General features: G+C 46.9%; 1 protein-coding gene across 2 annotated transcripts in view; it reads left to right on the forward strand.

Annotated features, from left to right (window-relative positions):
* Positions 1–22,698, forward strand: part of NPTN (neuroplastin) — a 225,312-nt gene that overhangs the window by 100,438 nt on the left and 102,176 nt on the right. For both annotated transcript variants that reach the window (XM_063926468.1, XM_063926467.1), the window contains exons 4-5: positions 919–1,013; positions 1,555–1,688. In XM_063926468.1, the coding sequence (XP_063782538.1) occupies positions 919–1,013; positions 1,555–1,688 (229 nt within the window). The remainder of the gene's footprint in view (positions 1–918; positions 1,014–1,554; positions 1,689–22,698) is intronic.

The raw sequence follows: 22,698 nt of genomic DNA on the forward strand, positions 1-22,698 counted from the left end.
CAAACAGCTCAGGGAGGTCCACAAGGCGTATATTAACTTCTTGGGTCACCCTTCCATGTTGTGTAAGTTGGATTTAACCGCTGCCATCTGGGATGAGAGATCCATGGCGGTGTCTTTCATTAGCAACGTTAGATCCTTAAGATCCAAAATGCAATGCTCAGCTTCACCAACCCTCTCGCAAATTTTCTGAATATAATAGCAGAGTAAGGAAAAATCTACCTGGAGTTGCCCAATGTTATCTGTAACACGCTGCTCCGATGAAGTGATGGCTTGTAAAAATGTTTGCATGGATTAAGAAAGATCATCCTGAGCTGTGCCACCCGATGATTGCAGGGTTGAGGGAGGAGCATTGACAAGGTGATCCACTGGCAGAGGCGCCTGGGGTGAACAGATAACTTTATCTGGCCGTAGCACCAGAAGCATGTCCAGTCTTCCCCATAACAAATGTCACTGTCCCACAAAACAAGAAAAGCACTACTTCTGAATAGATTAAGTGCCTCTAGATACTGAGCATCAGTGGAGAGTATGGTCACAGCAGTTCAGAATACAGCCTAGCAGCTAGTGAGTCCCAAAATGGCCACTGCACACTCACCACTGCAATGTACCAGGACACCTCCATGAATAGCACTATACCAGCACAGTCCAGGATCACAGCACCAGTCACCCCACATTCGAACCAAAGACGTTTTAATTGGGAATCTGTCCTATAAGCAATAAAATATGTCATCTCCCTGGGAGACACACTTTGGGCAGGAATGAGTATTAATTCATCCTAGCAAATTTCTTCTACTTGTAAATAATGCTAATGTCTATGCTTATAAACTGAAATCTCCTATTGATCCGAATGGCATCTTTGTTGCTTTTAATCATTTTTCCATCTTTTTCTTTTTTCTTTTTTCTTCTATGTTTTGATCGTAGGATTCCAAAACCAAAAGCTGAAGATTCTGGAGAATATTTGTGTGTATTTACCTTCTCTAGTTCTCCACCTGTCAATGCTACCATTGAGGTGAAAGGTAAGAGATCAGTCACAAGGCAATAGCTAGTTTACTTCTTATATTTAATGTCAGAATATTTCATGCAGTTGTCAGTGACTGAGCTGAAATTTTATCTGTGAACTGCCATTTTCCCGTATGTAAAGTACGATTTAGTGGTAATGAAAACAATAGCTTTGATTTCATATCTAGGCTGTAACAAGTACATTATATGCTGGTATAACAATGAATGTGGTACCCATGAACAAATAATATTTTTACGTTTTAAGAGCAGAAAGACCTATTTTGCATGGACTCTGAAAAGGATAGATATATATATATATATATATATATATATATTGCTTTTGCCACAAAGCACTCAAATTCTAATAATTACTAGGTCGCTTGCTATATAGAAAATTTACAGTTCAGTATGTATTACTAAACTAAACTATTAAAATTGAGCATGGAGAAGCTAAGAGGTCCAAGTTTCTGTTTAATCCTCAGAGCCATTTGGAATTACAGTTGTTAGGGCAGAGAACCTGGCTGCCTATCTGTTACAAGTCATCACTTTGTCTTGCAGCTGTTCCAGAAATCACCGGACACAAAAAGAGTGAAAACAAGAATGAAGGACAAGAGGCACTTTTATATTGTAAATGTGTAGGATACCCTCATCCAGACTGGATTTGGTTTAAGGTGGTTGATAATGAACTAATTGTAAGTACTTTAAGAAACTGTAGGCTGTTATTGCTAACTGACGATTCAAAACGGATCTATTAATGTGTTCTCTACTCAGTGGTTAAAGTGGAAATTTAGACGTGTGGGTATAGTAAATGTGACTGAAGTGAATGTAACTTCACAGGGTGCATAGACGCTAAGCTTTAGGGAGTTTGGTTTTACATTCATTTTAACCCCATTTTTTTAGATTCTTTTCAACACTATTGAGTACGTTACAAATATCTATAAAGTGCTGTCCTTTGTGTCCACTGCCTCTACCATATCCCACATACACACGGAAGGCACATCACATATGGCTGGAAAGAGATTAGGAGACGTGTTTGCAATGCAATTTCTAACACTTAGAAAGGCCTCTTAAGAGCCTCAGAAATTCCCTGGTAAGGTTGATTTTCAATGTCACAATTGCACAGAGATGCACTAACTTAGTCATAAGTTTGATTTTGATTGAGACCAGAGGATCCCAGTTTGTGCATAAGGAGTTCCTTGCTTAGAATGCTGCTAGACAATCCTTGGCATTCAAGCAGCTTATCTTTTCTTCACATACCCTATTGACAGAGGAGGGACGGTTGTATGTTTAGGTATCCCCTACTTGTATATGGCTGACGGCATCATCGATTAACAACCCCACAAGCTTCCCATTTAGTATCTTTACTTCTTGTGGTACTGGATTGCAGTTAGCAGGCTGTGACTTGTTTGTGTGTGGCATCCTGAGGCCTTAAACGAGCCCCGTCTGCTGTTATTGCATGGTGACAGACATTTTCATAAAGAGCAAAATGCACTGAGCCTTATGAAAAACATTTGCTCATTGTGGCTTCTACTTTAAAGCTCCATTTGTTTCCGGCAATGAATTACCACATTTGTAAGTTCTAGAAAAGTGGTGGTAGGTCATAATGTTGTATACCGGCTCACTTTAAGCACTATCTTTTAGATAGCGCATGTGTTCCACGGGACACTGTTAATGGGCAGTCGTGGCCGGAGGAACACTCTGCCATGCTGGCTGCTTGTATGCATGCATGACCTGGTCCTTCGGAACTAGGTAGTTTCGCGGAGGCTACAGGAATCTGAATGATGTTACAATGTACTTCCGGTGGAACCACGCTGCGGTCCTCAGCCAGAACACCTAGCGTTTTTATGTAATTTAAAGACTTTTTTTAATTTTATTTTTTTAAAGCATTTCCTGTAACATTTGTATATATTGTTTGTATATTGCATTGGGAGCCAGAGGGCTTGTTTATATGATTTATTCAGGCATTTATCATAATTGCTCAGCCCGCCCATTAATGGGAGGGGTAATGTACATTTGGGTATATAAGGACATAAGATGAGCATGTCATTTACACCTTGACAAAGACTTGGCACATCGAAATGCGTTGGTGAGGGAAGAAAGCAATATGCTATAGAACTGGACACCAGTTATCCTATTCTTGGCTATTTACACCCGATTTTTTGTTCTTATATATCAGCCCACGCTATTGGCTCCTTCACTTCATATGGAATTGTAATGTGTTTTTTTTAAATTTTAAGTACGTTATAAAATTTTTACTTCATGACTCTAGTGGAGGTCATACTGGTAAATAAAGCCACTGGGGTCGATCCAATTACCTTCGAAGGGTGTGAGGTGCCGTTGCATTGGTGTTTAAACGCCGGCAACGGCACCCGATCTCACACCCATCGTGGTTGCATATCAGCCCCAATGCGCACAAAACTGTTTGGACCTCTATGGGGTGGCGAACAGTTTTGTGCAAATTTGGCCTGGTGTAAAGTGCTGCCGCGCTAACTTGCAGCCAATTGAATTGACCCCACTGAATGGAGCTTGTGAGGGAATAAAGACACAAAAGGCCTGATTTAACACTGTATAGGGTTAGTTCAATTCACAAACTTGTTTGTATTCAGCTAAACAGTATTATGCTGTTTTTTTCGGGAAGGGGGGGGGTTTAGCTCCTTAAATATGTAATTTAAAGTGCGAGTACCCCTCCTTTAAAAAAAAAAAGTTTTTGTTAATATTTTCCTGCAAAAAAATAAAAATTATATATTTATATATATATATATATATATATATATATATATATATATATATATATATATATATATAAATAAAATATAGTGTATTCAATTGCAACTGCCTTCTCGTCAGAAATACGTCAGTTTCCGACTTTTTTAGGTCGGAAGGGTCGGAAGTTCAATCCACAAGTCGGAAAACACGTGGATCGGCGGGATAGCTGCGGAACCGCGTGTTTTCTCGGAAAAGCGGACAAATCCGACAGGTTTTAGCCCCATTTCCGACAATGTCAATCAGACTTTATAAAGTCGGGTTGGCATTGTCGGGAACGGACAAATCCGACAAAAATAATTATATATATATATATATATATATATTTCTTTTTTTTTTTCTCTGGCTGGGTCCACAGGATAACATTGGGATATGGTTGAGCGACAGCGGAAATGGCACCAGCACGGTCACGAGCTTTCTGGCCTCCCAGGGTGCATCGGGGCCTTCACCATATAGTCCCGGCCACTGACTCGGTCAAATCCGTTTTTTTGCTTGGTGCGGCAGGAAGCCGCATGGTCACAGGGCTGCTGAGAAAGCAGCCTCAAGCTTTTATTATTTGATTTTTATAGACTTACTATATTTTTTTGAGCGACTTCTCTTAACAGCGTCTTAAACGCATACTAGAAAGATTCGCTCCAACACCCCCCCCACCGGGTCGCAACAACGCTTACCTTCGGGTATTAGTGCTGTCTCGACGGGCGTCTATGTCGGATATTCTAGCTGGTCCAGCAGACATAACCAGGCTGTGGCCGGAGCATGGGGAGACGGTGAGTCTATGGACTTCCTCTTACTAGAGGGGTCAGGACACAGCTACACTGATTTGGTGGAGACTACAGTGTGTTGATGCGCCGAACATCTCGAGTGCGACAGCGCTACGCTCTGGGGATCATAGGCGCCAGGACTAGGTAGAGGCCGCGATCCTTACTAGAAAGATTCGCTCCAACAACACCCCACCGGGTCGCAACAACGCTTACCTTCGGGTATTAGTGCTGTCTCGACGGGCGTCTATGTCGGATATTCTAGCTGGTCCAGCAGACATAACCAGGCTGTGGCCGGAGCATGGGGAGGCGGTGAGTCTATGGACTTCCTCTTACTAGAGGGGTCAGGACACAGCTACACTGATTTGGTGGAGACTACAGTGTGTTGATGCGCCGAACATCTCGAGTGCGACAGCGCTACGCTCTGGGGATCATAGGTGCCAGGACTAGGTAGAGGCCGCGATCCTTGGAGTTTAAGTCAACAGGGGGATTTAGACGCTCTCCTGGCCGCCCCTCCTCCGAGTTCATGGCCAGTTTCCGCGCGTCTCTCGTTTCATGAACTAAATGACCTCACTTCCGGCTCAGACGCTACCACGAGGGTACTCGGTCGCAGCTTAGACGCTGCGGTTGTGTACACTAGAGATCCCTCCTAGACCGAGTCGCAGGCCTTAGCGTCTGCATACACGTGGAAGTCGCTGAGCGTCCGTGTCCGCCAGTGAGCGCCTGTGTCCGTTATCAGGAGCGGTAGTGTACATCAGTAGCGTCTGAATCCACTCAGCGTCTTATGAGCGCATTTGCTTGGATATGGAAGTGTGGTGAGTCTCCCTGTATCCCGCTCTCTGGAGGCAGGGTATACAGTACTAAAAATTCTCTCTACTTAGTATTAATTGTTAATTTTTAGTACCTATTGCATACGAGACCTGTATATTACTGTGTTTTCTGCATGTTATGTTGAAAAAAAGAACAAGTTAAAAACAGAAGTACAATTTTCCTACTTATTTATAAGTTGTTATGGAGGTTGTATTCTCATATGACAATGTCTAATGCTTTAACATGTGACTGACTGCTAGTATGTGTGCTGACTTTTCTGTGTAATGTCAGTCCTGTTCTGACCCTCAAATCAGGTGCACTGTGGTCAGATTGATCTCCCCTCTATATATTTACATATAGGGTGATTTTCAGTCACAAAATGTGTAGTCAATAACAGATTATTACCATATCTGTGAGCGGCAAAAGTGACGAGGAGAATTTATCAAGCACTCCTACAGCCCTAACATGCTTCTCTTGTAAGTCAGGGGTAATTGATATGAATCAATTGGTCACTTATGAGGGTTTGTGTGCAAACTGTTTCGCTTTTCAGCGAAGTAAAAAACAGGAGTTGGTTCAACCACCAACAGAGCCACCATGGAATATGTTCGCAAAGACTCTATCTTCTATAGCGGACAGGTTAACTCCGGTAGCACCACCCAAAATGTTAGGTTACACTATTAACCCATACATGCAGCTCCCTTCCTACGGCTTGGTTCCAGTAGCCTCTACAAGTAACCAAGGGACAGGTAAGACTAAGACAGATACGTCTATGTGGCAGACTACACAAGATGATACAACTGATGATGATACAGTAGATTCGAATACTCCGTATGATGATCAGTCGCAGAGTTTTAGTTCAGAAGATGTAGCTGAACTTATTAATGCTGTGAAGGCTGTTCTCTCTTTGGAAGAGCCAGCCAAGACAGTGTTAAAAGCTAAAGCACCTGTATTTAAACGAACAAAATCAGTGAAAGCTGAATTCCCAGCGTTAGATGAGCTGACGGAAATGATGGTTGAGTCTTGGGCGGAGCCCAGTAAAAAGTAAAAGATTCCTAAAAGATGGGATTCTTATTATCCATTTCCAGCTGTGGATTGTTCGAAAAGAGAAGTTCCTCCAAAAGTAGATGCACATGTTCTGCGACTCGTGCATAAATCTGCTTTACCACTGTCATCTACCTCACTAAATGATGTCACAGACAGAAGGGTAGATAGCCTTTTGAAAAATATATTTTCTCTAGTAGGAGCAGTGGTAAGACCTGCTATGGCTTCGGCCTGGGTAGCAAAGGCAATGGGCGAATGGATAGAGGAACTAGAGAATGACATCCCTTCTCCTACTAGGGAGCAAGAGGATCGTTTTTGCCGTTTAAGACAATCTGCCAAGTACTTGGAAGAAGCAGCAATTGATGTAGGTACAGTTGCTTCTAAAGCTTCAGCCTTGACAGTAGTCGCTCGCAGAGCAGTTTGGCTACGTACCTGGAAGGCAGATGCGGAATCCAAGAAAGAATTGGAAGCATTGCCTTTCGTTGGTAATATATTATTTGGAAAACCTTTATCGGATATCCTAGAATCAGAGGCTGAATCAAAGAAGGTCAGATTTCCGGCTACCTATAACCCTAAGTCTAAGGGTTTAAAATTTCGCTCATTTCGTTGGCAAAGCGAAAGCTAAAGAGGAGCCTAAGCAACCCCAGTTTAAATCCAGGAGTAGGAAGCAGTGGGCTAGCAAAAAGCCAGCTTCCAAGCCTGAACAGAAACAGTCAGCCTGAAGAGACTGGCCTCCGCCTGGAGGATTCCAGGGTTGGGGGCCGACTCCTTCATTTTGCACACATATGGCAACAGTCAACAGCAGATGCTTGGGTGCAGAAGGTAGTATCTCAGGGGTATGGGTTCCCATTCAGGAGGCAGCTTCCTCAAAGATTTTTTTGCACCAGCCCGTCTCGTATAGAGTCGAGAATGCCCTGCAAGAAGCAGTCCAAAAATTACTGCAGTCAGGTGTGATTGTCCCAGTACCTCCATCACAAAGGAGACAGGGGTTTTACTCCAATCTATTTCTAATACAGAAGCCAAATGGGTCATAACGACCAATTCTCAATCTGAAATTGTTGAACAAATACATTTGGATCCCGAAGTTCCACATGGAGATGCTACGCTCCATAATGTTGGCTCTGGAACCGTGAGATTACATGGTATCTCTGGTTGTACGGAATGCTAACCTACATGTGCCTATAGCACTGTCGCATCAGTGTTACCTCAGGTTTGCCATCCTCCAGGAACATTTTCAGTTCCAAGCCTTGCCCTTTGGGCTAGCAACAGCACCCAGGGTGTTTACCAAGATCATGGTGGTTATGGCAGCTTGTCTGCGCAAACAGGGGATAAGAATGTTCCCATACCTCGACAACCTGTTAATCTTAGCACAATCGCAAGATTTACTGTTGAGCCATCTTCAACAGACGATAGTTTTACAGAGACACGGGTGGCTCATAAATTGGGAAAAGTCGTCCCTGAATCCGTCACAGCGGATGGTTCATTTGGGGGCCATATTGGATTCAGACCTACAGAAAGTTCTCTTACTAGAGAAAAAGATAGTCAAGGTGCAAGTCATGGCTCAGGAAGCGTTGCACTCCCAGACAATGTCAGTCCATGGAGCAATGCAACTGTTAGGTCTGATGGTATCAACCTTCGACATGGTGGAATTTGCGCAATTCCACTCCAGACCATTGCAGCACCATATTCTGACCAAATGGAATGGGGATCATCAGACGATAAAAAAGCAGATGATAAAGTTTCCAGTAAACGTAAAAAGGTGTCTAGCGTGGTGGCTACAGACAGACCATTTAAACAAGGGGAGACCCTTTTGGATAAAAGAATGGCAAGTCCTGACAACAGATGACAGCCTGCAAGGCTGGGGTGTGGTACTCGGAAGCCTGTGGTTCCAGGGAAAATGGACCGCAAGGGAAAGTCGCCTGCCAATAAATCTGTTAGAAATAAGGGCCATTTACTTGGCTCTAGTTTAGGCAAAGGACAGTCTGCAAGGAAGACCAGTCCAGATTCGCTCAGACAATGCGACGGCAGTAGCGTACCTCAATCATCAAGGAGGAACTCACAGCAAGAGACTGATGGAGGAAGTAGCTCCCATTCTAAGATGGGCAGAACTCCATCTCCCAGCATTGTCAGCAGTATTTGTCCCGGTGTACTGAACTGGGAAGCGGATTTTCTCAGTCGACACACCATTCAGGAAACCGAATGGGCATTACACCCAGAAGTGTTTCAGACACTGGTGAACAGAAGGGGTCTACCAGAGAGAGATCTCATGGCGTCTCGTCTAAACAACAAAGTTCCAAGGTACGGATCGAGAACAAGGGACCCAGGAGCGGTCCTTGTAGACGCACTGTCAGTAGAATGGAGGTTTCAGCTGGCACATCTGTTCCCTCCAATTTCTCTAACGTCCTAAGTGGATGCTGGGAACTCTGTAAGGACCATGGGGAATAGCGGCTCCGCAGGAGACTGGGCACAACTAAAGAAAGCTTTAGGACTACCTGGTGTGCACTGGCTCCTCCCTCTATGACCCTCCTCCAGACCTCAGTTAGAATTTTGTGCCCGGCCCAGCTGGATGCACACTAGGGGCTCTCCTGAGCTCTTAGAAAAGAAAGTTATATTTAGGTTTTTTATTTTCAGTGAGATCTGCTGGCAACAGACTCACTGCTACGAGGGACTTAGGGGAGAGAAGCGGACCTACCTGCTTGCAGCTAGCTTGGGCTTCTTAGGCTACTGGACACCATTAGCTCCAGAGGGATCGAACACAGGCCCAGCCTCGGTCTTCCGGTCCCGGAGCCGCGCCGCCGTTCCCCTTACAGAGCCAGAAGCAAGAAGATGTTCCTGAAAATCGGCGGCAGAAGACTTCGGCCTTCATTAAGGTAGCGCACAGCACTGCAGCTGTGCGCCATTGCTCCCCATGCACACCACACACTCCGGTCACTGATGGGTGCTGGGCGGGGGGGGCGCCCTGGGGCTGCAATAAAAGTACCTTACTGGCAAAATAACACATAATATAGTCATTAAGACTATATATGTGTAAAATCCCCTACCATATATTCCATAAAAAAGCGGGAGAAGTCCGCCGGAAAAGGGGCGGGGCTATCTCCCTCAGCACACTAGGCGCCACTTTCCCTCACAGCTCCGCTGGAAGGACGCTCCCCAGGCTCTCCCCTGCAGTTTCCAGACTACATAGGGTAAAAAAGAGAGGGGGAGCACTAAATTTAGGCGCAATCTGTGTAATATCAGCAGCTATAGGGGAAAAATCACTGTGGGTAGTGTGAATCCCTATATATATATATATATATAGCGCTCTGGTGTGTGCTGGCATACTCTCTCTCTGTCTCCCCAAAGGACTTTGTGGGGTCCTGTCCTCAGTCAGAGCATTCCCTGTGTGTGTGCGGTGTGTCGGTACGGCTGTGTCGACATGTTTGATGAGGAGGCTTATGTGGAGGCGGAGCAGGTGCCGATAAATGTGATGTCACCCCCTGCGGGGTCGACACCTGAGTGGATGGTTATGTGGAAGGAATTACGCGACAGTGTCAACTCCTTACATAAAAGGTTTGACGACATAGCAGATGTGGGACAGCTGGCTTCTCAGCCCGTGCCTGCCCAGACGTCTCAAAAGCCATCAGGGGCTCTAAAACTCCCGCTACCTCAGATGGCAGACACAGATGTCGACACGGATACCGACTCCAGTGTCGACGATGATGAGACTAGTGTACATTCCAAAAGAGCCACCCGTTACATGATTACGGCAATGAAAAATGTGTTGCATATTTCTGATATTACCCCAGGTACCACAAAAAAGGGTATTATGTTTGGGGAGAAAAAACTACCAGTGGTTTTTCCCCCTTCTGATGAATTAAATGAAGTGTGTGAAGAAGCGTGGGCTTCCCCCGATAAGAAACTGGTAATTTCTAAAAAGTTACTAATGGCGTACCCTTTCCCGCCAGAGGACAGGTCACGTTGGGAGACATCCCCTAGGGTGGATAAAGCGCTCCCACGTCTGTCAAAGAAGGTGGCACTACCGTCTCCGGACATGGCCGCCTTAAAGGAACCTGCAGATAGAAAGCAGGAGGCTATCCTGAAGTCTGCATATACACACTCAGGCATTATACTGAGACCAGCTATTGCTTCTGCATGGATGTGCAGTGCTGCAGCTGCGTGGTCAGATTCCCTGTCAGAAAACATTGATACCTTAGACAGGGACTCTATATTGCTAACCGTAGAGCACATTAAAGACGCAGTCTTATACATGAGAGATGCAGAGAGGGATATTTGCCGGCTGGCATCTAAAATAAACGCAATGTCCATTTCTGCCAGGAGAGGATTGTGGACTCGGCAGTGGACAGGTGATGCTGATTCTAAAAGGCACATGGAAGTTTTGCCTTACAAGGGTGAGGAGTTGTTTGGGGATGGTCTCTCGGACCTCGTTTCCACAGCTACAGCTGGGAAATCAGCATTTTTACCCCATGTTCCGTCACAGCCAAAGAAAGCACCGTATTATCAGGTACAGTCCTTTCGGCCCCAGAAAGGTAAGCGGGTTAAAGGCGCGTCCTTTCTGCCCAGAGGCAGAGGTAAGGGGAAAAAGCTGCAGCATACAGCCAGTTCCCAGGAACAAAAGTCCTCCCCCCGCTTCCTCTAAGTCCACCGCATGACGCTGGGGCTCCACAGGCGGAGCCAGGTACGGTGGGGGCCCGTCTCAAGAACTTCAGCGACCAGTGGGCTCGCTCACGGGTGGATCCCTGGATTCTACAGGTAGTATCTCAGGGGTACAAGCTGGAATTCGAGACGTCTCCCCCTCGCCGTTTCCTCAAATCTGCCTTGCCGACGGCTCCCTCGGACAGGGAGGCAGTGCTGGAGGCAATTCACAAGCTGTATTCGCAGCAGGTGATAGTCAAGGTACCCCTCCTTCAACAGGGACGGGGTTACTATTCCACAATGTTTGTGGTACCGAAACCGGACGGTTCGGTGAGACCCATCTTAAATTTGAAATCCTTGAACACTTATATACGAAGGTTCAAGTTCAAAATGGAATCGCTCAGGGCGGTTATTGCAAGCTTGGACGAAGGGGATTTCATGGTATCACTGGACATCAAGGATGCTTACCTGCATGTCCCCATTTACCCCCCTCACCAGGAGTACCTCAGATTTGTGGTACAGGACTGTCATTACCAATTCCAGACGTTGCTGTTTGGTCTGTCCACGGCACCGAGGGTATTTACCAAGGTAATGGCAGAGATGATGATACTCCTTCGAAAAAAGGGAGTTATAATTATCCCGTACTTGGACGATCTCCTTATAAAGGCGAGGTCCAGGGAACAGTTGTTGATCGGAGAAGCACTAGCTCGGGCAGTGCTACAACAGCACGGCTGGATCCTGAACATTCCGAAGTCGCAGCTGGTTCCTACAACGCGTCTACTGTTCCTGGGGATGGTTCTCGACACAGAACAGAAAAAAAGTGTTTCTCCCGGAGGAGAAGGCCAAGGAGTTGTCATCTCTAGTCAGAGACCTCCTAAAACCAAAACAGGTGTCGGTGCACCACTGCACGCGAGTCCTGGGAAAGATGGTGGCTTCTTACGAAGCAATTCCATTCGGAAGGTTCCATGCAAGGATCTTTCAGTGGGATCTGTTGGACAAGTGGTCCGGATCGCATCTTCAGATGCATCGGCTGATAACCCTGTCTCCGAGGGCCAGGGTGTCGCTGCTGTGGTGGCTGCAAAGTGCTCATCTTCTAGAGGGCCGCAGATTCGGCATACAGGACTGGGTCCTGGTGACCACGGATGCCAGCCTTCGAGGTTGGGGGGCAGTCACACAGGGAAGAAATTTCCAAGGACAATGGTCAAGTCAGGAGACTTCCCTAGACATAAATATTCTGGAACTAAGGGCCATTTACAATGCCCTAAGTCAGGCAAGACCCCTGCTTCAACACCAGCCGGTGCTGATCCAATCAGACAACATCACGGCGGTCGCCCATGTAAACCGACAGGGCGGCACAAGAAGCAGGATGGCGATGGCAGAAGACACAAGGATTCCTACGATGGGCGGAAAATCATGTGTTAGCACTGTCAGCAGTGTTCATTCCCGGAGTGGACAACTGGGAAGCAGACTTTCTCAGCAGACACAACCTCCACCCGGGAGAGTGGGGACTTCATCCAGAAGTCTTCCAAATGATTGTACAACATTGGGAAAGGCCACTTGTGGACATGATGGCGTCCCGCCTCGACAAAAAGCTAAAAAGATATTGCGCTATTGATATTGGTCAAGGGACCCTCAGGCGATAGCTGTGGACGCTCTGGTAACACCGTGGGTGTACCAGTCGGTGTATGTGTCCCCTCCTCTGCCTCATACCCAAGGTACTGAGAATAATAGGAAGGAGAGGAGTAAGAACTATACTCATTGTTCCGGATTGGCCAAGAAGAGCTTGGTACCCAGAACTTCAAGAAATGATCTCAGAGGACCCATGGCCTCTGCCGCTCAGACAGGACCTGCTGCAGCAGGGGCCCTGTCTGTTCCAAGTCTTACCGCGGCTGCGTTTGACGGCATGGCGGTTGAACGCCGTATCCTGAAGGAAAAGGGCATTCCGGAGGAAGTTATCCCTACGCTAATTAAAGCTAGGAAAGAAGTGACCGCAAACCATTATCACCGCATATGGCGGAAATATGTTGCGTGGTGTGAGGCCAGGATGGCCCCAACGGAGGAATTTCAGCTAGGTCGATTTCTGCACTTCCTACAGTCAGGGGTGACTATGGGCCTAAAATTGGGTTCCAGTAAGGTACAGATTTCGGCTCTATCGATTTTCTTCCAAAAAGAACTGGCTTCACTACCTGAAGTTCAGACATTTGTTAAGGGAGTGCTGCATATTCAGCCCCCTTTTGTGCCCCCAGTGGCACTTTGGGATCTCAACGTGGTGTTGGATTTCCTAAAGTCGCATTGGTTTGAACCACTTAAAACCGTGGAACTAAAATATCTCACGTGGAAAGTGGTCATGCTGCTGGCCTTGGCTTCGGCCAGGCGTGTGTCAGAATTGGCGGCTTTGTCATGTAAAAGCCCTTATCTGATTTTCCATATGGATAGGGCAGAATTGAGGACTCGTCCCCAATTTCTCCCAAAGGTGGTTTCAGCGTTTCATTTGAACCAGCCTATTGTGGTGCCTGCGGCTACTCGTGACTTGGAGGACTCCAAGTTGCTGGACGTAGTCCGGGCCCTAAAAATCTATGTTTCCAGGACAGCTGGAGTCAGAAAGACTGACTCGCTATTTATCCTGCATGCGCCCAACAAGTTGGGTGCACCTGCTTCAAAGCAGACTATTGCTCGCTGGATCTGTAGCACGATTCAACTTGCACATTCTGCGGCTGGACTGCCGCATCCTAAATCTGTGAAAGCCCATTCCATGAGGAAGGTGGGCTCTTCTTGGGCGGCTGCCCGAGGGGTCTCGGCTTTACAACTTTGCCGAGCTGCTACTTGGTCGGGGTCAAACACATTTGCTAAATTCTACAAGTTTGATACCCTGGCTGAGGAGGACCTAGAGTTCGCTCATTCGGTGCTGCAGAGTCATCCGCACTCTCCCGCCCGTTTGGGAGCTTTGGTATAATCCCCATGGTCCTTACGGAGTTCCCAGCATCCACTTAGGACGTCAGAGAAAATAAGATTTTACTCACCGGTAAATCTATTTCTCGTAGTCCGTAGTGGATGCTGGGCGCCCGTCCCAAGTGCGGATTGTCTGCAATACTTGTATATAGTTATTGGGTAACTAAAGGGTTATTGTTGAGCCATCTGTTGAGAGGCTCAGTTATATTTCATACTGTTACCTAGGTATAGTATCACGAGTTATACGGTGTGATTGGTGTGGCTGGTATGAGTCTTACCCGGGATTCAAAATCCTTCCTTATTGTGTCAGCTCTTCCGGGCACAGTATCCTAACTGAGGTCTGGTAGAGGGTCATAGAGGGAGGAGCCAGTGCACACCAGGTAGTCCTAAAACTTTCTTTAGTTGTGCCCAGTCTCCTGCGGAGCCGCTATTCCCCATGGTCCTTACGGAGTCCCCAGCATCCACTACGGACTATGAGAAATAGATTTACCGGTGAGTAAAATCTTATTATCTCTGTTACCCAGAATAAAGCAAGCAAAAGGAGCAATACTAATAGCTCCAGCTTGGCCAAGAAGGCATTGGTACACAGATCTACCGAGGATGTCCGTGGAAGCAATGATACCCAACGTCCAGATCTGATAATGCAGGGTCCTTGTTGTCACAGTCATCTGGATCGCCTGTCCTTGACGGCGTGGCTGTTGAAACCTCTATCTTAGAGACTAAAGGGTTTTCGAATCAAGTAATCTAAACTATGCTTAGAGCAAGAAAGCCTTCTTCGGCCCGTGTGTATCATAGAATATGGCAAGCCTATATTCATTGATGTACTGGAAAAAATTTCAATCCAAGATCTTTTAAAGTGTCTAGGATTTTGGATTTCCTTCAAGCAGGATTGGATAAAGGTTTGAAAGTTGCTTCCTTGAGAGTTCAAGTATCAGCGTTAACTGTATGGTTTCAGCGAAAGATTGACGATTTACATGATGTACGTACCTTTTTTCAGGGAGTAATACATATTTAACCTCCATTTGTTCCTCCTGCAGCTCCCTGGGGTTTGAATTTAGTTCTTAAATTTCTCCAGGGTCCTCTGTTTGAACCACTTGAGAGCAGATCTTAAAGGGTTAACGGCTAAAGTGCTTTTTTTTTTACTGGCAATGGCGTCATCCAGAAGTGTGTCCAGATTTAGGAGCATTATTGTGTAAGTTTCCTTTCCTAAGTTTTTTTCCAGATAGAGCAGTTCTCAGAACGAGATCTAGTTATCTTCCAAAGGTGGTATCAAAGTTTCACCTGTATGAAGAGATTGTAGTCCCAGCTTTTCAGGTATCGGGACTATCTGCGGGAGAAGCGTCGATGGACGTGGTCCGAGCTTTAAGAATCTACATAGATCGTACTAGTGCCATCAGAAAAACAGATTATCTCTTCATCCTCTACGGATTCCATAGAAGAGGATGGCCTGCTAGTAAACAGACGCTGGCGAGATGGCTCCGAATGGTAATATCAGAAGAATATTCTCATGGCGATCTCCCTATTCCGGCTAATGTCTCTGCACACTCTACACGTAAGGTAGGTCCTTCTTGGGCAGCACAAAAGGGTGCTTCAGCAGAACAGATATGTAAGGCAGCCACATGGTCTTCCATAAACACATTCATTAGACATTATGCCTTGGATACTTTTGCCTCTCATGACGCAGACTTTGGGCGAAAGGTCCTCCTGTGCGTCCCCACCACTAAAATGGCTTTGGGAATCCCAATGTTATCCTGTGGATAATCCTGTGGACCCAGCCAGAGAAATATACGTTATGGTAAGAACTTACCGTTGATAACGTGATTTCTCTAACGTCCTAGTGGATGCTGGGACTCCGTCAGGACCATGGGGAATAGCGGGCTCCGCAGGAGACAGGGCACATCTAAAAAAGCTTTTAGGTCACATGGTGCGTACTGGCTTCTCCCCCTATGACCCTCCTCCAAGCCTCAGTTAGGTTTTTGTGCCCGTCCGAGAGGGTGCAATCTAGGTGGCTCTCCTAAAGAGCTGTTTAGAAAAGTTTTTCTTTAGGTTTCAATCTCAGTGATTCCTGCTGGCAACAGGATCACTGCATCGAGGGACTTAGGGGAGAGATTTCCAACTCACCTGCGTGCAGGATGGATTGGAGTCTTGGGCTACTGGACACTTAGCTCCAGAGGGAGTCGGAACACAGGTCAGCCTGGGGTTCGTCCCGGAGCCGCGCCGCCGATCCCCCTTACAGACGCTGAAGAGACGGCAGAACGGAGGTCCGGAAAGCAGGCGGCAGAAGACACCTCAGTCTTCTTGAAGGTAGCGCACAGCACGGCAGCTGTGCGCCATTGTTGTCACACGGCTCACTGACTCAGTCACGGAGGGTGCAGGGCGCTGCTGGGGGCGCCCTGGGCAGCAATATAATTACCTTTAGTGGCAAAATAAATACATCACATATAGCCATTAAGGCTATATGTATGTATTTTAACCCAGGCCAGTTTCTTAAAAACCGGGGAAAAGCCCGCCGAAAAAGGGGCGGAGCTTATTCTCCTCAGCACTCGGCGCCATTTTCCTGCTCAGCTCCGCTGGTGAGGAAGGCTCCCAGGTCTCTCCCCTGCACTGCACTACAGAAACAGGGTAACAAAGAGAAGGGGGGCATAAATTGGCGATATTTATATATTAAGAGCGCATATATAGTAAACAACACCTTCTAGGGTTGTTTATATACATTTATAGCGCTTTTGGTGTGTGCTGGCAAACTCTCCCTCTGTCTCCCCAAAGGGCTAGGGGGTCCTGTCTTCGATTAGAGCATTCCCTGTGTGGCTGCTGTGTGTCGGTACGTGTGTGTCGACATGTATGAGGACGATGTTGGTGTGGAGGCAGAGCAATTGCCGATGATGGTAATGTCACCCCCTAGGGAGTCGACACCGGAATGGATGGCTTTAGTTATGGAATTACGTGATAATGTCAGCACATTACAAAAGTCAGTTGACGAAATAAGACGCCCGGCAAACCAGTTAGTACCGGTTCAGGCGTCTCAGACACCGTCAGGGGCTGTAAAACGTCCTTTACCTCAGTCAGTCGACACGGGTACCGACACAGATGAATCTAGTGTCGGCGGTGAAGAAACAAACGTATTTTCCAATAGGGCCACACGTTATATGATCACGGCAATGAAGGAGGCTTTGCAGATCTCTGATACTGCTGGTACCTCAAAAAGGGGTATTATGTGGGGGGTGAAAAAACTACCTGTATTTTTTCCAGAATCAGAGGAATTGAATGACGTGTGTGATGAAGCGTGGGTTAACCCCGATAGAAAACTGCTAATTTCCAAGAAGTTATTGGCATTATACCCTTTCCCACCAGAGGTTAGGGCGCGCTGGGAAACACCCCCTAGGGTGGATAAGGCGCTCACACGTTTATCAAAGCAAGTGGCGTTGCCGTCTCCTGATACGGCCGCCCTCAAGGATCCAGCAGATAGGAGGCTGGAAACTACACTGAAGAGTATATACACACATACTGGTGTTATACTGCGACCGGCAATAGCCTCAGCCTGGATGTGCAGTGCTGGGGTAGTGTGGTTGGATTCTCTGACTGAAAATATTGATACCCTGGATAGGGACAGTATTTTATTGACTCTAGAGCAATTAAAGGATGCTTTCCTTTATATGCGAGATGCTCAGAGGGATGTTTGTACTCTAGCATCAAGAGTAAGCGCGATGTCCATATCTGCCAGAAGAAGTTTATGGACGCGACAGTGGTCAGGTGATGCGGATTCCAAGAGGCATATGGAAGTATTGCCATATAAAGGAGAGGAATTGTTTGGGGTCGGTCTTTCGGACCTGGTGGCCACGGCAACTGCCGGCAAATCCACTTTTTTACCTCAGACCCCCTCCCAACAGAAAAAGACACCGTCTTTTCAGCCGCAGTCCTTTCGCTCCTATAAAAAGCGACCAAAAGGACAGTCTTATCTGCCGCGAGGCAGAGGAAAGGGTAAGAAAGGGCAGCAAGCAGCCCCTGCCCAGGAACAGAAGCCCGCCCCGGCTTCTACAAAGCCATCAGCATGACGCTGGGGCTTTACAAGCGGACTCAGGAACGGTGGGGGGTCGACTCAAGATTTTCAGCAATCAATGGGTTCACTCACAAGTGGACCCGTGGGTCCTGCAGATAGTATCTCAGGGTTACATGCTGGAGTTCGAAAGGTCTCTCCCTCGCCGGTTCCTAAAGTCTGCTTTACCAACGTCTCCCTCAGAAAGGACGTCGGTTTTGGAAGCCATTCACAAGCTGTATTCTCAGCAGGTGATAGTCAAGGTACCCCTCCTACAACAGGGAAAGGGGTATTATTCCACACTATTTGTGGTACCGAAACCGGACGGTTCGGTAAGGCCTATTCTAAATCTGAAATCCTTGAACCTGTACATAAAGAAATTCAAGTTCAAGATGGAGTCACTCAGAGCAGTGATAGCGAATCTGGAAGAAGGAGACTTCATGGTGTCCTTGGACATAAAAGATGCTTATCTACATGTCCCGATTTACCCCTCACACCAAGGGTATCTCAGGTTCGTGATACAAGACTGTCATTATCAGTTTCAAACGCTGCCGTTTGGGTTGTCCACGGCCCCTCGGGTCTTTACCAAGGTAATGACCGAAATGATGGTTCTTCTACGAAGAAAAGGCGTATTAATTATCCCTTACTTGGACGATCTCCTGATAAGGGCAAAGTCCAGAGAACAGCTGGAAGTCGGTGTAGCGCTAGCACAAGTAGTGCTTCAGCAACACGGGTGGATTCTAAATCTTCCAAAATCTCAATTGACCCCGACAACACATCTGCTGTTCCTGGGCATGATTCTGGACACGGTTCAGAAAAAGGTATTTCTCCCGGAAGAGAAAGCAAGGGAGTTATCCGAACTTGTCAAGAACCTCCTAAAACCAGGAACTGTGTCAGTACATCAATGCACAAGAGTCCTGGGAAAGATGGTGGCTTCGTACGAAGCGATTCCATTCGGCAGATTCCATGCACGAACATTTCAGTGGGATCTGCTGGACAAATGGTCCGGATCGCATCTGCACATGCATCAGCGGATAACACTGTCACCGAGAACAAGGTTGTCTCCTGTGGTGGTTGCAGACTGCCCATCTGTTAGTGGGCCGCAGATTCGGCATACAGGACTGGGTCCTGGTGACTACGGATGCCAGCCTACGAGGTTGGGGAGCAGTCACAAAGGGAAGAAACTTCCAGGGCGTGTGGTCAAACCTGGAGACGTCTCTTCACATAAATATACTGGAGCTAAGAGCGATCTACAATGCTCTAAGCCTGGCAAAATCGCTGCTTCAGGGTCAGCCGGTGTTGATCCAGTCCGACAACATCACGGCAGTCGCCCACGTAAACCGACAAGGCGGCACGAGAAGCAGGAGTGCAATGGCAGAAGCTGCAAGGATTCTGCGCTGGGCGGAGAATCATGTCGTAGCACTGTCAGCAGTGTTCATCCCGGGAGTGGACAACTGGGAAGCAGATTTCCTCAGCAGACACGACCTTCACCCGGGAGAGTGGGGACTTCATCCAGAAGTTTTCCACATGATTGTGAACCGTTGGGAAAAACCAAAGGTGGACATGATGGCGTCTCGCCTCAACAAAAAATTGGACAGGTATTGCGCCAGGTCAAGAGACCCTCAGGCAATAGCTGTGGACGCTCTGGTAACACCGTGGGTGTACCAGTCAGTGTATGTGTTCCCTCCTCTGCCTCTCATACCAAAGGTACTGAGAATTATACGGAAAAGAGGAGTAAGAACAATACTGGTAGCTCCGGACTGGCCAAGAAGAACTTGGTATCCGGAACTTCAAGAGATGCTCACGGAGGATCCGTGGCCTCTACCTCTAAGAAGGGATCTGCTTCAGCAGGGACCTTGTATGTTCCAAGACTTACCGCGGCTGCGTTTGACGGCATGGCGGTTGAACGCCGGATTCTAAAAGAGAAGGGCATTCCTGAGGAAGTTATTCCTACTTTAATTAAAGCCAGGAAAGAAGTGACCGCACAACATTATCACCGCATTTGGAGAAAATATGTTGCGTGGTGTGAGGCCAAGAAGGCTCCAACGGAAGAATTTCAATTGGGTCGATTCTTACATTTCCTGCAAGCAGGATTGTCTATGGGCCTCAAATTGGGGTCCATTAAAGTTCAAATTTCGGCCTTATCAATTTTTTTCCAGAAGGAATTGGCGTCAGTGCCTGAAGTACAAACTTTTATCAAAGGTGTACTACATATACAACCCCCAATAGTGCCTCCAGTGGCACCGTGGGATTTGAACGTGGTTCTAAATTTTCTCAAATCTCATTGGTTTGAGCCTTTAAAATCGGTAGATTTAAAATACCTTACATGGAAGGTAACCATGCTGTTGGCCCTGGCTTCAGCCAGGAGAGTTTCGGAGTTGGCAGCTTTGTCATACAAAAGCCCATATCTGATATTCCATTCGGACAGGGCAGAATTGAGGAAACGTCCTCAATTTCTCCCTAAGGTGGTTTCGGCATTTCACTTGAACCAGCCTATTGTGGTGCCTGCGGCTACTAGCGACTTGGAGGACTCCAAGTTACTGGACGTTGTCAGAGCATTAAAAATATATATTTCAAGGACAGCTGGAGTCAGAAAATCTGACTCGTTGTTTACATTGTATGCACCCAACAAGTTGGGTGCTCCTGCGTCTAAACAGACGATTGCACGTTGGATATGTAGTACAATCCAACTTGCACATTCTGTGGCAGGCCTGCCACAGCCTAAATCTGTAAAGGCCCATTCCACAAGGAAAGTGGGCTCATCCTGGGCGGCTGCCCGAGGAGTCTCGGCATTACAACTTTGCCGAGCAGCTACGTGGTCAGGGGAGAACACGTTTGTAAAATTTTACAAATTTGATACTCTGGCTAAAGAGGACCTGGAGTTCTCTCATTCGGTGCTGCAGAGTCATCCGCACTCTCCCGCCCGTTTGGGAGCTTTGGTATAATCCCCATGGTCCTGACGGAGTCCCAGCATCCACTAGGACGTTAGAGAAAATAAGAATTTACTTACCGATAATTCTATTTCTCATAGTCCGTAGTGGATGCTGGGCGCCCATCCCAAGTGCGGATTGTCTGCAATGCTTGTACATAGTTATTGTTACAAAAATCGGGTTATTACTGTTGTTGTGAGCCATCTGTTCAGAGGCTACTTCGTTTGTGTTATCATACTGTTAACTGGGTTCAGATCACAAGTTGTACGGTGTGATTGGTGTGGCTGGTATGAGTCTTACCCGGGATTCAAGATCCTTCCTTATTGTGTACGCTCGTCCGGGCACAGTACCTAACTGAGGCTTGGAGGAGGGTCATAGGGGGAGGAGCCAGTACGCACCATGTGACCTAAAAGCTTTTTTAGATGTGCCCTGTCTCCTGCGGAGCCCGCTATTCCCCATGGTCCTGACGGAGTCCCAGCATCCACTACGGACTATGAGAAATAGAATTATCGGTAAGTAAATTCTTATTTTCTTTTATGTCCACAGGGATCCCACCCTGACTCATCTGATTTGAGGATCTTGACAATGACTAAAACCTCTTCCTTCTTGTATGGAAGGGTGTGCATGTGTGTTCTTATCACCTAAACAGGTCTCTACCTGATGTTCCTGCCTAAAATCGCTGTGGAAAGAACTGATTTGACTGGGTCAATGGGCGGGACTATATGGTGAATTCCCAGATGCATCCTGGGAGGCCAGAAAGCTCGTGACCGTGTTGGTGCCATTTCCGCTGTCGCGCATCCATATCCCAATGTGATCCTGTGGATACCTGTGGACATAAGAGAAATCAGGTTATCAACGGTAATGTGTGTGTGTGTGTGTGTGTGTGTGTGTGTGTGTGTGTGTGTGTATATATATATATTATTATTATTATTATTATTATTATTATTATTATTATTATTATTATTATTTGTTGAGGGGTGTCTGTTACAGGACCCCAGATTTAAATACCCTACAGTCTACATTCCGACGAAAATAAAGCTGGATGAACTGTGTAATTACATTCCACTTTAGCGCACTTGGGAATTTGTGTGTATATATATATATATATTTCTCTGGCGTCCTAGTGGATGCTGGGAACTCCGTAAGGACCATGGGGAATAGCGGCTCCGCAGGAGACAGGGCACATCTAAAGAAAGCTTTAGGATCACCTGGTGTGCACTGGCTCCTCCCCCTATGACCCTCCTCCAAGCCTCAGTTAGATTTTCTGTGCCCGACGAGAAGGGTGCACACTAGGGGCTCTTTGTGAAAGTTTTAGTTTAGGTTTATTATTTTCAGTGAGACCTGCTGGCAACAGGCTCACTGCATCGAGGGACTAAGGGGAGAAGAAGCGAACTCACCTGCGTGCAGAGTGGATTGGGCTTCTTAGGCTACTGGACATTAGCTCCAGAGGGACGATCACAGGTTCAGCCTGGATGGGTCACCGGAGGCCGCGCCGCCGGCCCCCTTACAGAGCCAGAAGAGCGAAGAGGTCCGGAAAAATCGGCGGCAGAAGACTTTCCTGTCTTCAGATAAAGGTAGGTGCACAGCACCGCAGCTGTGCGCCATTGCTCTCAGCACACTTCACACTCCGGTCACTGAGGGTGCAGGGCGCTGGGGGGGCAGCGCCCTGAGACGCAATAAATCGATAGAAAACCTTTTATGGCTAAAATAAATGCATCACATATAACTCCTGGGCTATATGGATGCATTTAACCCCTGCCAAAACATACAAGAAAACGGATGATAA

This window comes from Pseudophryne corroboree, chromosome 6, assembly GCF_028390025.1.
Source record: "Pseudophryne corroboree isolate aPseCor3 chromosome 6, aPseCor3.hap2, whole genome shotgun sequence".
Classification (NCBI taxonomy): domain Eukaryota; kingdom Metazoa; phylum Chordata; class Amphibia; order Anura; family Myobatrachidae; genus Pseudophryne; species Pseudophryne corroboree.